This window comes from Syngnathus typhle, linkage group LG8 (assembly GCF_033458585.1).
Source record: "Syngnathus typhle isolate RoL2023-S1 ecotype Sweden linkage group LG8, RoL_Styp_1.0, whole genome shotgun sequence".
Taxonomy (NCBI): domain Eukaryota; kingdom Metazoa; phylum Chordata; class Actinopteri; order Syngnathiformes; family Syngnathidae; genus Syngnathus; species Syngnathus typhle.
Window position 1 is genome coordinate 3,356,171 of NC_083745.1, and position 14,457 is coordinate 3,370,627.

The 14,457-nt window shown below is 42.8% G+C and overlaps 1 protein-coding gene across 1 annotated transcript; it reads right to left on the reverse strand.

The window, feature by feature from the left end:
- Window positions 1-1,001: 1,001 nt before the first annotated feature.
- parga (poly (ADP-ribose) glycohydrolase a) lies at window positions 1,002-14,439 on the reverse strand. The gene is made up of 18 exons (XM_061285900.1): window positions 14,038-14,439; window positions 13,437-13,502; window positions 12,798-13,364; window positions 12,563-12,695; window positions 12,353-12,475; window positions 12,183-12,263; window positions 11,914-11,988; window positions 9,881-9,973; window positions 9,268-9,422; window positions 8,004-8,083; window positions 7,870-7,930; window positions 7,575-7,650; window positions 6,518-6,665; window positions 4,902-4,980; window positions 4,729-4,837; window positions 4,519-4,624; window positions 3,700-3,828; window positions 1,002-2,887 (listed from the first exon to the last, which is right to left on the reverse strand). The coding sequence occupies exons 2-18, from the start codon at window positions 13,463-13,465 to the stop codon at window positions 2,718-2,720; spliced, it is 2,214 nt and encodes a 737-aa protein (XP_061141884.1). The 5' UTR covers window positions 13,466-13,502; window positions 14,038-14,439; the 3' UTR covers window positions 1,002-2,717.
- Between the last annotated feature and the right edge of the window lie 18 nt (window positions 14,440-14,457).

Below are 14,457 nucleotides of genomic sequence, written 5' to 3' on the forward strand. Positions count from 1 at the left end.
ATTCTAATATTGCACCTGTACAAAGTACCTTAATACTAATATTAAAATGAATACACAGCAAAAATCTAAAACTTCAGAAAAAAACATAAGGCGTCCAATTCTTTGTATTTTTTTAAAATTCACATTAATTCACTTATCCTTACTGCTCTAAAAATCCACATTACCTCCTATATTTGCAACCTGCAGACTCATTATTTGCATGCATCTTTGCCATTGCTCCCTATATGACCTGCTGAAGAAAGGGTCAGGCAATTATGAACAGAAATGCCATTTTGTCGTGGCGACTCTGCCACCTGACAAAGACGGAGCGAGGGCCATTTCTTTCCTGGCCTTTTTATTAATAGTCTCCGAGCTTGCAAAGACCTGCGCCGCTGGGTAACATACTACAGGCTCTGTGTTCAATCACATCCTGTTTAGGATAATTACCATCACAGCACAAGATTATGAAAAAGAAAAAAAAAACTGCCAGGAAAGAAAACAGGTTGACATCTCATCGTGCATGTGAATGCTTGTTGACCGTAGTTAGGAATCCTGGTGATCAAAGCTCAGAGAAGGAGTTAATCTTTAATTTTGAGGACACCAGCAAAATCAGTACGGCGCAAAACAAGCTGATGCATATTGTCAAAAGTCAACAGCGTCCAGGTCTGACATCCCCAAAGTGACTTTGGACCAAAGTCTTGTTTGGAGTCGTATAATGTGTAATCCACTTAGGGGAGCCAAGCCTCGGTGCCGTTTATGGATTTCCAAGTCGTGACGGTACTTAGGAAGCCTAATTCATCTAATAAAGCATGTATGAAGGCCCAATCTAATTTGCCGTGGGAGCTATGGGCACGCGCGGCCTCGTGGAAATCAATCGCATTTGGCGTCATTCAATAATGCATGATTTGGCGAAATCAAGTGACGGATCTGTGATGGCGAAGCATGCTTTGAAGAGCTGGCAATAAAAGTTTGTTACCTCTCAATGACCTAGGAATAATTCAATTACAGAGTAGAGGAGCGACTTGAACAGGATATATTTTAATTAAGAAACCATAACAAAAAGAGGGCAACTTAAAAACCTACAGTACAATATTATGCGACACATTTACAGGCGTTATCGGAGATGTAACCAAAGCATCTTTAAATAGTGTCCATAAATCATTTACAGTATTCTCAAATGCTGTGTAAAAACAACAAAATATTTGACAAGCAATTCTTCCATTAATCCTCAGTTTGTACATATAGGGATGTTTTTTTTTAAGAAAGGGAAAGCCAAGCCCAAAATAATATTACATTAGGTAGCTAATTTCACCTGTTTTTATTCATCTCAGCGAGCGGCCATTTTGCTACTTTCTGAAAATGACATCACAATTGCCAGGTGTCCTAACCAATCATGGCTCAGCTTCAGAAAATTGGTGAGCCATGATTGGTTGTGACCTGAGACCTGGTAACCGTGATGTCATTTTCAGGCGACGGCACGTGGTAAAATGGCCGCCTTTTGAAATGGATGAAAACCGGTGTATTTTGCCTTGTTTCATTTATATTCCACAAACCGTGAACAGAACATCAGAACAGCGCGTTTCAACTTGCTGAGCCGCACAGAACATATTTCGACAAAGAAAATTTGAGGGTTGACTTCCCCTTTAAAGAATGATAGTCTGTCGTATGTCAAACAAAGATACAAAAGAGCAGCATATATGTTTAGAATATTTGATAAGACATACTGTATACCCATGCATAGAATACAGCGCAGCATCTCTGTCACTCACAGCCTCTTTCGCGGTCACTTTTTCTAAAATAGAAGATAATACTGATAACAATGGCGCGTCATCAAATCTTTCGAGTATGTGTCCACAAACATGCATTTGGGAGAATATACGGCCGGGAATAAACGGCCCCTTTTCACTGTGAGGTACTTTAACAAGGCTCTAGTTGCCATACTGTTACTGTATCCGTTTTCTTCTTATATACTAAAACATTTATGTATAATAAACAAATTGTTTATTGTTATATAGATTAACATTTTGGCTGTGTTTGTTGAAAAAAAATACATGGGAAGAGGATCTTGGAAAAAATCAAATATTAAATTATAATATTGAAAGGATGGGAAATGCAGTAAGATTATTTCTCAATATTGTTATACTTCTTCCAAGTCGCATTCATGGCAAATTTGTTTTTGCACTTCCCACCCCCAAATCAGGGCTAGTAGAGCTACTTAAAAGTTTAGCCTTGGCGGAGTTCTGTCGACATTTGGGTGTCTGTCATCAACCTTATGTGAATGGAAACTTGGCATTCCACGACCCACTTTTACGGGATTAAAAAGGCTGAACAGCAACAAGGATTTACTATTGCTAGAAAGTGGAAACATCTCACCACATGAGGTGACAACTACAAGGCTGTTGTTATACACTCACCACCAGCAAGAAAGGCAAAACTGTGTTCTGGTAGTTTGCGTGTTGGAGAAATCACAAACGTAAAGGGAGCGTGGCTACAGGTGCATCTCAGTAAATGAGAATATTGGTGAAAAGTTTCTTTTCTTGCGGTTCGCGACTGAGAAATCTCAAAAATCAGATTTTTGCTTTTCCTGGCAAGCTTTGGTTCACTTTGAGTTGAACTACTGAAATAAATGTTTTCCACAATATTTGAATTACTGAAATGCACTTGTCAGAGTGATTGTAAGCACACGACTGAGGTTTCTGAACCTGCAGGACGGGATGTTTTCTTTTTTTTTTTTTTCTTTAATGAGAATTAGGGGAGATCCCAGAGTCCTTAGCAGAGTCCAAGGCATCGGCGGTCACGGGGGGAAGAGACCGGTAGATGAAATCATACAAGCTAACGTCGGGTCTGGTCGAGCGGCAGTTCTTGCAAACCAAACTGGAGTATTGATTCAAAAGGCCATACAGCCTCCCTGGAAAGCAACGGCAAGGACGAAAATTGGGGGAAGAGGAACGAAAGGGGGCGGGGAATGTGGATCAAGACGAGGAAGGAGAGGTTTGGGTGACAGAGACAAAGAGAACGAACAGGTTGAGAATGGGGAAGGAAAAAAAGAAAACCTAAATGAAAGCTAGTTTGAGCTCGTGCTAGTGCGTCTCTGCAGCTCCACTTTGGAAAATGGATAGCTGGAGGGGAATTTCTTTCAAAGGCTTCAATAAATGTCAGCAGGGGGAAAAAAACGGAAAGCGGGGGAGTGCGAGATAGACAGAGTCTGGGGTCACCTGTAATCCACCCTGGCGCTGAATGGATGGGCTCGAGGGAAAGACATGGCCCATGAGGGGTAATAACTTAGCATGCACATGGGCTGCTTTTTTTTTTTTTAAACGCATACTGGCCGCGCTAATAGTGGCAGCAAGGACAAGCCTCTCAATCTTCACAAGCGCAATGGCGGCTAATATTGTCCCTCGTTCCATTTATTGTGTACTCTACGATAGGAGCTCCATAAAAGGCAGGCGCTGGATTTAACGAGACATGGAACCTCTAAAGTCAAACAATCCTTGTTGGACAATCCCGGGGATGCCGATTTATTGGTTTCGATACCTGAATGATTTATCTTCCCTCATTGTGCGGGTCACTGACATTTTAAAAAAAAATTGGTTCAGTATCAGAAAAAAACAAAAGATGACGTTTCAAATATTTAAGAGGCGCAATTTTTCTCCTCCTACATTGTTCAACGTTAGAGGTTTCACCATTAATAGGTTTCAAAGGAAATCTTGTCAACCTTACCCACTGTGACTTGTCTCTCAGTCAAGAAAGTGTGCATGTCGTAAACATCTCGCATGAGCGAAGCATCTCCAAAGGTGAAGTACGCCATGTCCCTGCCCGCCTCTGCCGCAGCCATCAGCTGAATCAGCGCTAACGAAAAGCAAATGAGAATAGCGTGACGTAAGGAATTGCGCTTCATTAGTAATAGGTCAATAATCCAAGTCGGGGGATGCCTTTTGCTCGCAGTGAGGATTTCCATCTTTTAGCAAATTAGGAGTGTTAAATATTTAATGGTTGGGTATTAACTCCAGATTAATGAACACACAACTCAAAACATCACTTTGAAAAGGGTCGTAATCTTTACAGCGACAATATGGCTCATGTCGGGGTATGTGGACATAAAATGCTAAAATAATTCGAAATTTAATGGGCATGGGTTATCCACAAAAACTCCAGCGAGTCTTTAACTTGATCCTTATTAAATTGATCCCTGAGGATGCTACTTGATTTACTCACCTGAGTGTGAACTGAATTTATATTGGTAAACGCCGTCACATTCAACCATTAGCAATTGAACAAAATGTGCAAATGTTAAGTCTTCCCCGGGACCCTCGCTTATGAAGAGTGATGTAGCGCCGAGTCCACAGAGGATGCGATTTATGCTCTCCCTTGCCGGTGCTCGATCGGCGTTTTAATGGCGAGCATAAACGTGTGTCAGCCGATCGATAACGGGTGGGAAGAAACGGATGAGTGACACACAAAGCCGGCTACTAATTGAGAGGGGGGAGGGGTCGAGAGGGTGTTCTGTAGCTTTTTCAAAAATTGTGACTAGCAGAGTACCTTTGAGTCGCGTGTCTCCCCCGAAAGCGCCGCAACCCCAGTTGCCGGTGGCGATTGCAGACAAGTGCTTTTTGTTGGCGTTATTTCGGAAGAATCCGCAGTAAGCCTAAAATACAGAAGGACGCGTTGAGCAGAAAAGAGATTTCCTTAAACGTACTGCTTACGACGAGGGTTCTCAGTTTTAGGCATAATCAAAAACCAGTTTGTCACCTTGTTGAGCTCTCTCGTCATCTTTTCTGGCAAAAATTGTTCCAGGAAGTGCTTGTATTTCAGCGCATCAATGGCCACAATCTCTGTGCATCGTCTCTGCCAGTCATCCCTTCGAATTAAAAGTAACGCTTTCGTTTCAAACCCTTACTTGAAACGAAGATGTGAACGAATACCTGGGAGTCTCATCTTTGTAGCACTGATCCCACTTGTAAGTTTCAGCGTAGCCAGAGTATCGACTGTACTGCTCAGCACCTACGTAGAAACAAACACAAAGGGAAATAGAATTGAAGTCGTTTCCAACAAACCTCTTCCAAAGTGTCCAAAACATGGAATACTGCTTACAGAGGTCTAACTAATATCTCCTTGAGTCCAGTGCAGGCTTTCACAAAATGGTGTCATTTCAAGAGGCAACGCTAATGCTGAGGCATAATAATAAAATCAGTAAGTAATCCGCAGTGAGAGCACACAAAGTGGACGTAAATTTATTTCATCACTTTGTGTCGCAAATCAAATTCAGTGGATTGGATTGGCATCAATAGAAGCCTGTGATTTAATAAGTCATCTGCTTTGGGGTTCAAATAAAAAGCTTCCAGACTTAGTGGGAAGAAAACGGTTCAAATAAAAGAAGCCACTACACAGACATACAGTCAACAGATTTCATTCAGTCAAGTGTAAAAATATGAAAAGTGAAAATATGCCCACTATCGAGTCCTGAATTTACATTTAACCTTCCTCGCAACTGGGAAAAGTTGAGTTTCAAGAGCAACTTGACTCCAATTGCCGCATTCTCCTTTCTGGCCATTGATTTTATTTCAAGTAAATGGCATCAAAATGTACTCGGTGAACACTTTTCTAATGAAAAACTAGCTTGTGATAGGGGGGGGGGGGGGGTCATGGTGCGCTACAATTGAAATACAATTTCTGTGGAACATTCTTCAGGATAGAGTCTCCTTAGAGAATTAATTTCCACAAAACAAGCAATTTCATCTTCTCAAATCCTTGCCCGTATCAACAGACAAGGGAGCCGCTCGCTGTCCTTCCCAATCACCTTGATGTCGTTTGTGCCGGAAACTGCCCGGCATCCTGCCATCAAGGTTCCCATCACCAGATTACATCGCGGCGTTCTTCTACCTTCCGATCCGACAACGCCCCCCACGGAAGAATACCGACGTTGGGAAGGTACGGGAAAACCCGCGTTAAGTAAGGAATGTACGTCACGGGGGCGAGGTGAACAAACGTCTGGATTAGAATCTTAGCAAAGAGGGGCATCGTGCGTGCAAAGAATATTGTGCGAGGTTTTAACAAATCTATGGCGTAACTGGCCCATTCCATTAGTGGAGCGTTGACCTTAGTGCGCTTATAAATTCCTTTCTGTCCAAATGTAATAAAGTTAAGTGGAGGGGAGGAGGAGGAGGAGGAGGAGGAAGAGGAGGGGAGGGGAGGGAGGAACGGTCTGAGGCTCGGAGGAGGACGGTGACTAACAACTGAAGGTGACTTGGAAAAGAGATGAATGTCGCAGAGAAGACAGGGCGGCGCCACCGTGTCGCCGGCCGCGCTACTTAATAAGACTAAAGTCGATTTTTACATTGACGGCGCACAATGAAAGGGCTTGTGTGTGTTTGGTGGCATCGCAGGACTGAAGTGTCGTCGTTTGTCTGCTCTGCTAAAGCACTATTCGGTGGCGCTCGACACAAATATGAAGAGTGTTATATGAAACAATTCTTTTTTTTTATTAGAATGACGTAAAATCCACAGTAATTACGGTAATCTATCGACATAAAAGTGATACCTGTGATGATGAGGCATTCGTTTTGCTCCAGTGCTTCAGTGAAGAGACGGGAGACGATGAGTTCGGGGTTAATGATGAACCGGATCTCTTCTTGGACCAGGCCGTTTCCGGTGACGCCGCCGCCGACGAATCGGTTCGCAAAATCCACCTTGTGAGGAGAAAAAGGACATTTCACTACGAGAGGCTCCAAGAGCTTTTCTTTTCTTGAAACTAAAAAAAAAAAAAGAAAAAAAATGGAGACAGTCTTGTCTACTCGATACCGGTCGAGGCTAACAGTAAGATTAAACTTCCAGTTATGCAGATAAATGACTCAATTAGTATGTCCTTATTTCCTGCCACCCACTGTGCTCATTTAATACAGATAAAGATCACATGCTTGCTTCCTGTTTGGGAATAATCAAATGAGGAAGCAAAATCATGCACGATGGATGTATCAAAACTCATGAACCAATGGATTCACATGCTGTTATTTTTTCTTTACAACTGACTATTTTTTTTATTTTATGTCACGTAAGGCAAGAATAAGAGGACATTTGAATCCAAATGCTGCTGTCTGTCAGAGGGGGAGGGTCCTGCTCACTGGCCCACAGCCACGTCAATTTGTGTGACAGCGAGCGTTTGGTTTTGAACCGTTTCTCCTCACCTTGTTCACCCCTAGCCTCACCCTCCATATCCTTCAATCTCACCTCCTTTGACAGAATGACAGCACGAAGGACTTCTGAACCCGGGCCGGGTCGCCCCAGTAAGATGCCACACCCTCGTCATCTCAACCCCCCCTCAATGTGAACAACACTTTTGCTGCACCCCAGGGTCCTTGCTATCCTCTCCCTGCTTCCCTGAGTTCCTCGTGTATATAATTTCAGTTGTCAGGCAATAGTTGGAAATAACACTTGATATGTCCAGACCAATGAGAGCAAAGAAAAAGAAAAAAAAAGGGCGAATCCATTGCAACAGACACAGAATGCCGAACTGCTTAAAAAAAAAAAATACGGTAGAAAGCTACAGTGACAAAATGGTTGCGAAACCGGACAGATTTGACATAAAGTTGATTTTATACCTGCAGCATCCCGTAACCATCGGCTTCAATTGTCCCCTCGCAGGTGATGTGTAAGAGAGTCAGCTGAGTCTGGCAGCTTGAAAAAGGTAAAGACACTTTTCAATGAGGATTTGTAAATTTTACTAAAAAAACATTAAAATTTGTTTGCTATTATTTATTGGTAGGGTATGTGTATATAAAAAAAAATATTTTCAGGAGCTGAAAATTAAAACTTGTCAAAATGCCATGATATGCTTTTTGTGTGTTTTAAGATGTTTATATTTAAATTAAGGGTTAAAAAAAAATAGAGTAATACTTCTCCCAGTTTGGAAGCGTGTTCACAGTTTGTCTTGTGAATGTCACAAGGCCCTTTGGTCCTAAAAAAAAAAAATCAATCCTAATGTTAATTTTATATTTTGTGTTGAATCAGGATGGTTTCCTGATGCTTACTGGTCTGCGAAACTCTCCTGAAGTAGCAGAAGAGTGTTTTCAACTTCTCAATTTTTCGTGGTGAAGAGCCTTCAAATAACCTGCAAGACAAGACAGATGAAGTGTTGCTTCAATCAAAACAATTGTCACAATCTGTCAGGTCTGAAAAAAATAGATTTACTGACGAGCCATGACTTTTTTTTCTTATCGAAATAACCAACTTAATAGATTTATTTTAATTGTATTAACAGACACACACAAAAAATGTCGATATGAATCATATCCCGATGTTTTCCACTTCATTTCCTTCTCAAGCAAAGGAAAACAGCAGCTGAAGAGCCACATCTCAGCCTTCCGTCCTCCTTCTCCAACATATCCATCACTTAACGAGGACAAACCTCGACAGTTCTGCCAAAAAAGCAATCAGCAGATTGCTTGCCGCGCTGCCTGTCCAAGACGGAGCGCCACTGTAGCCAATAAGCAAAGTGACGGACACTCCCTCAATTATAAGGGGGAGTGGGGGGGGGGCAATAACGATCCACGGCCCATTTTGGACCTCGCTGCTTGTCTCGTCTCACCGTCTCCTAAACCGGGTTCTATATCGTGCCGCAGGATGAAATGCTGATAGTGAAGGTGGGCCCCGGGTATCTGCAAGCGAGCGATAGAAGGACTGCAGGAATCAATGCTTACATTATTACACAGCCCTCTTCACTTAGCCTGCTGCTAACATCTGATGTGGTAGGGAGAAAACCTTCTTACACAGAAGGAGAAAGACTCAAATATACATTGGAACCACTACTAATTGGGATTCTTAAGGCTTTTTCTACTGCCTGACAGAAAAATTGAAAAATGATACTTGATGTTATGCACCATCATAATGAGGTAAAAACACAAGCAGACAGGATGTTATTAAGCTTCTCACTAACAAGGGGACGGATCCTCAAAGAGATGAGGGGAAAATGGATGCGAAACCTGGACTGTATCTGCCAGGTAATAAGTAAATATAATAAGACAGACGCTATTTTAATGCGATTATCCAGCACGTATCACCTAATGAGCCATTCGTGCTTGTTTATGAATTCTATTATGCATCATACTAAAAAAAAGCGGCAACTCACAACTAAGCAGAAAAAAAATGGCAGACTGTCCCAATCAACCAAATACTGAACAAATATTATTACTGACTATGGTGTGATAATGAATAAGGAACTGTAGGGAGAGTTTTTAAGGCACTAGTGCCCCCTTATGGATTTTTCTGCTCGTGGGGAATGCCGGATTTTTCCACCTGTAGAAGTTGATCTCCGGGTAGTTGCAGTACTCTGACTTGCGGGAGTTGCGTCGCGGGAATGTGCAGAAGAAGGCGTTGGCCAGAAGGCAGGCGATCTGCTCTTGAGACATGGTGAGGGAATGGTTCATCCGTGACTTCAGCAGGGGGATTGGCTGAGGGAGAGACCAAAAAAATAAAGAGGAAGACCGTGAGGATCATGGCAATAGAGATGACGGACAGATCAGAATGGGGGGGTTACCATTACAAGGACGCTAAATGCTAAAGGGGGGCAGATAATTAGTACGGCAATCTAAAAAGCAGAAGAGACAAGAAGGGCTCCATTAAGTAAATGCGAAGAAGTAATTAAGCTCCGTGTTTTCTTGCGCTCGCCCATGTTCTCCCAGTCAGACACGCGGGCTCATATATCTTGGCTGATTAGAGCTAAAGAGCCTCCCAAGGCTGCCGCGGTTAGCCGATCAATAACGGCTCTAATAACAAGAGCCGGAACATCTGGCTCAAGGCTTACCACGGCAATACGACGGAATCTTCATTAACAAACCACCGGAAAGGATGCACCTGAAATTCCAGTGGTCCCTGTTGTTAAATATGAAATGCAACTTTGAAGACATACCATGGTGCAGAGGCGCGGAGCACTTAGTGCCAACGTGACCATGGAAGGCAGCACGGCCTCGTAAAGGTGCTGAACCTCGCAATGGTCCAGACACTAGAGGGCAAAAAAAAAGAGTAGGGAATGAATGAAAAGACATTTTACTATTAGCCGGAAGAATGTTGACATTTTTGGGTAACAAAGTTCGGATCAGCTACTTTTTCTTCAAATGGCAATTATGACGAGCTTTAAAAATCTACTTTAAAAAGGGATTATAAAGCTTGATGGAAGTCCGTCAGGAAGAGTGACAATCGAGTAGCTCGTACGTCATTCGACACAATTTGGGGTAAGCGTCACAAAAACGGAAGGCCTCTATCTGTGTAGAAAAAAAAAAAAAAAGGACATCAATCTGGAAAAGGAGAGGCCACATACTTCAGCCTCCAGCTTGCCTCAGCAATTCCTTCTAAAATAAACACACTTACTCGGTCATACAGCCAGATTTACAACGCAATCACTTATGAGCGTATTGGCTTCAAATGTCAGCGTCATCAATCACTTGCCTTATTCTATCAAGGTAAGCAGAGCGGCTGATTAAATGGACCTTCTGGAGCAAAATGCAAATGACCAATCGCCGAAAGAGAGCGATCGGGAGCGGCACGGTGGCTTGGTTTCCAACGCTAAAGTCTTTGCTGGGCAATTTGTCCGCAGAACGTTTATACGTCAGGGGAGCAGGTCTGACTAACCGCTGTCAGAAGTAATGAGCTGGCAGGCATCATAAAACGCTCCGGTGGGACTAATAGATGGCGGACGTGGCGGCGGTATGAGGGTAGAAATATGATATCGCACACGGTTAGAGCTGCTGACCTAAAACGGCCTCACTTGGGTTAGGGGAACCAGAGCAAAGGATTGCAGTCATGAGTGGAAATATTTGTTATTAAGTTATACAGTTGTCAAGTATTTTTGAATCGATTATTCTATCGACTGACTGGCTAAATAAACTGCATTATTTCACCAACACAACGTGCATTTGAGGCGCCGATATTAGTAATGTCCACTTGGGGTCGCCATCCTCATATTTTAGATGTGACTCCTTTAAAAAGGTGAGCGATCTAAGAGTCGGAAGAGTCGTCTGTCTGCGAGCTCGGCTTTGCAGCCGGCCATTCACCGGCTAACTGTTAGCCAGTCCGTGTACTTGTGAGTGAAACGACAAATAAGCGTGGGCGTTTGACAAACAAGTGGGAAACGCTTGACGAAGCACAAATGTTTGTGTACTCCCTCGGGGGGCGTCAGCTGTACTCCGCCCTGGACCGCTTCCATGCTTGGGCCCTTAGACGTTCATCAGAAAGTGACACTGTGACAGTTTCATTTGGCAGGAGAGAAACACGACGGCAATTTACGGACTCGTCCCAATTTGTATCTTTTTTTTTTTTAATCATCTTTCCAGCAGCCACAGGAGGGGGACGTGTCAATCAGTGGAGCTTGGCTATGGGGACTCAGGACAATTATTCAGTACTTCATGAATACTAGTTAAATTGAATAAATTGTTGTTAAGTGAGCAACGCAGTATATTAGACAGTGGACCCCCATTTTAAAAACATACCTCTTCTGTTGTAAGCTTTTGCAAAAAAGCCTTCACAGTACTTTTTTTTTTTTTTTTTTTTAAATACCATGCAAAGTAAAGCCTCAGTTTCATTAGAATGGAGGACAGTCAGTGGAAGGGCAACTTAGGAAGGCCTTACTTAGCATCATTTTAGATGGGATGGACCCTTTTAATTAAATTGGATAAAGCAATAAAGCGGCTCACGAGCAGCCCATCGATCGCTGAAGCTCCACTTTGCACTGAGACATTAGTCCAAGGAGCGGGGGGGTAAAAATGTCTATATTAAAATATAAATGTGAAATTAAAAAAGTATATATTTAGCAGTGGGCTTGAGTTTATAAAATCTTAGAACGGACACTGAAATGCATTAAAAAAGAAAAACTTATTATAGGAAGTCAATAATTTTGCAGTTTGACTTCCAAGTTATTTTCATGACTTTTTCAAGCATGCAGCTCACCTCGGTGCAAAGGAGGTTGAGAGCAGTGAAGTCCCATTTCTTGGCATGGGCTGTGTTGTATCTCAAGATAGCATCCTATGGGAAGGAAGCAAGATATAAATGAATAACCTGCTGTGGCAAAAAGGAGCAGAAGATAAATCGGAGGGTGATATTTTTGCAAACACTGCCACCTTGTGGATGTTGCAACACTTTAAATAACAAGGGTGGAAGGGTTATTATAATTATTTCACATTTACAATGCACGTGCTCCACAAATGCGTCTGACTTACCCTCACATCCAGAGAACTCTTAAACCCTCCTTGCAAGGCCGAGTGGATTAACTCCCACCGACTCTGGACCCCACCTCCATCCTACGACACACATTTGTTCTTGTTGTTATCAATTTAGTGACTCCAACTTAAGCTTTACGTTTGGGTTGAAGTCCATGCGCATCTTGGACCTCCGTCTCCAGTGGGAAGAGATTCTTCTCGGAGCAAGGCATCTTGACTGACACGTCATCCCACGCGTCTTTGAACTTGCCGGGGTACGAGACAGGCACCTCTCCCTCTCTGAGGAGATCTGTCTGTAACGTTGATGAGCAAACAAGATGTATTTTCAAGGACAGTTGTTGGAGAGCTGTTTAATCATGTTCCTCACATGGTGTACTCACCCTTACTGTGACAGTGTGGTTGGGAACGGCTTTCAGGTGAGACAGTGGAGGAGCACACTGGGGCATCCTGTTCAGCTCATTGATGGGGGTCCCCAGCCACGCTCTGGGGGAGTCACGCTCAGGGGATGGAAGACTGCAAAGACAAAAGAAGAGCACCAGAAATCCACCAGAAACTTTGTAGCAATTTTCCACTTACTTGCAATTCTAACCGCAAGGGAAGAAAAGTTATAAATACCTTTCACAAGTAGCACCTTTCTGGCTGATAACCAATTCCTGGCTTAAAACTGATTGGTCGCTACAATCACTCGCCAGGATATTCCTGGTTCCTGCGGCTGAGTGTTTGTCGGGCTCTGAAACAAAGTTCTGGCATTTGTGGTCCCGAGCCTCTGCACACTCTTCGACACAAGCGCTGCCATCTCCTGCCCAGTTGTTGGTGAGCAGTGTTTTACCAACAGGGCTGTTGGGACTTGGCATCTCCACGTCGTTGGAGGACGGGCCTTTCCTCGGACTTGCGCAACAGGCCGGTTTAGGATTTGGGGAGTGTACGACACAGGTTGTTTTCACAGGGTGAGGGCCAGGAGAACTGAGCCTCTTTGATTTTTGGCCATTAGAAGAACACTGCGCAAGGGCCGGACTACTTCTAAAACTTGCAAGCGAAGGATCGCTGAACCCACTTAAAGACCCGCAGTCCATTAAAGTCTGAGAGGCCGTGTCAGCCCGTGAAAAATCATCTCCATCTTGCTCTGGTGTTCTGCAGAAGAGCTCCGCTGATCCGCCTTCAGATTGGCTATCACCGGTCACACTGGAACACAAAATAAAATGAATACATGAGCACAGTGCCTCCACTCAAATATCACGTGTCTTTTTTATTTACCTCCTCTGAGAATCCATTTCTGCATCCATCTTGAAGTGGTCAGACAAGGCGAGTGCATGAAAGTTACTTTAAAAAATAATAATAATAAATCAGCGGTATGTAAGGATATTTGCTCACACGCATGCTGTACATTTGTGAACATTATCTATTTGATGACAGATTATTTTTAGAATATTTATTACAATTATAATCAAATCAAATAAATAGTAAAATATTTACGTCAACATGGAAATTAACTCGGATTTGTTAGCCGTATTACGTACACGCAAAAGTGGTCAAGGTACGTCATGAACACTACATAAAGTCATCTTTTAACTATTTGATACAAGCAGTAACAAAAGCATAAGTGGAAAACCCTGACGTATGACATAAACAGTTCAACGTTAAGAAAAACGGTCGAAAAACGGTCTTAGTTGTAACGGTCTATCACTGGCGAAATGCACCCAGCGAGAAACCTTAACACTGATAACTCTAGAGCCAATGCTAACTAAAGATTGAAAATGTTACTGTATTTAAAAAAAAAAAAATCTTTGCTATATACAGGCTAGCAAAACAGTCTCGTCAAGCTAGCGAATGCCGTTAAAAATGAAATACAACTTACAAGCATGTCCCTGGCGGGGTTTTATTCCTTGGCTCGATGAATTATGTAGTTGCTATTTTCATTCCAAATGCAACAAAGTAGCGCCACATCGTATATTTCTCAAAATACTCCACTTAAAGAAGTGTTTTGGTCCAATTTCAGTTTTATTGACATGATGGCGCGACAGCCGCTACCACTTGACGACAAGATGTCGAGGGGAAGTAAGACCAATCAAAATGGTTTAATTTAGGAAAGAGGCGTGACCAGACGGCAGTATCCTAGCGACTCGGCCGCAAATGGGTTTTTTTTTGTCGTAATAACGTGTAAAGGGAGGAAAAATCGCAAATCACTGCAGACGGCGGCTCAATATGATGACGTCAGGTTAATGTATTACTGTCCGTATTTTAATCGACTAAACCAATTTAGGTACAAGGAGAAATG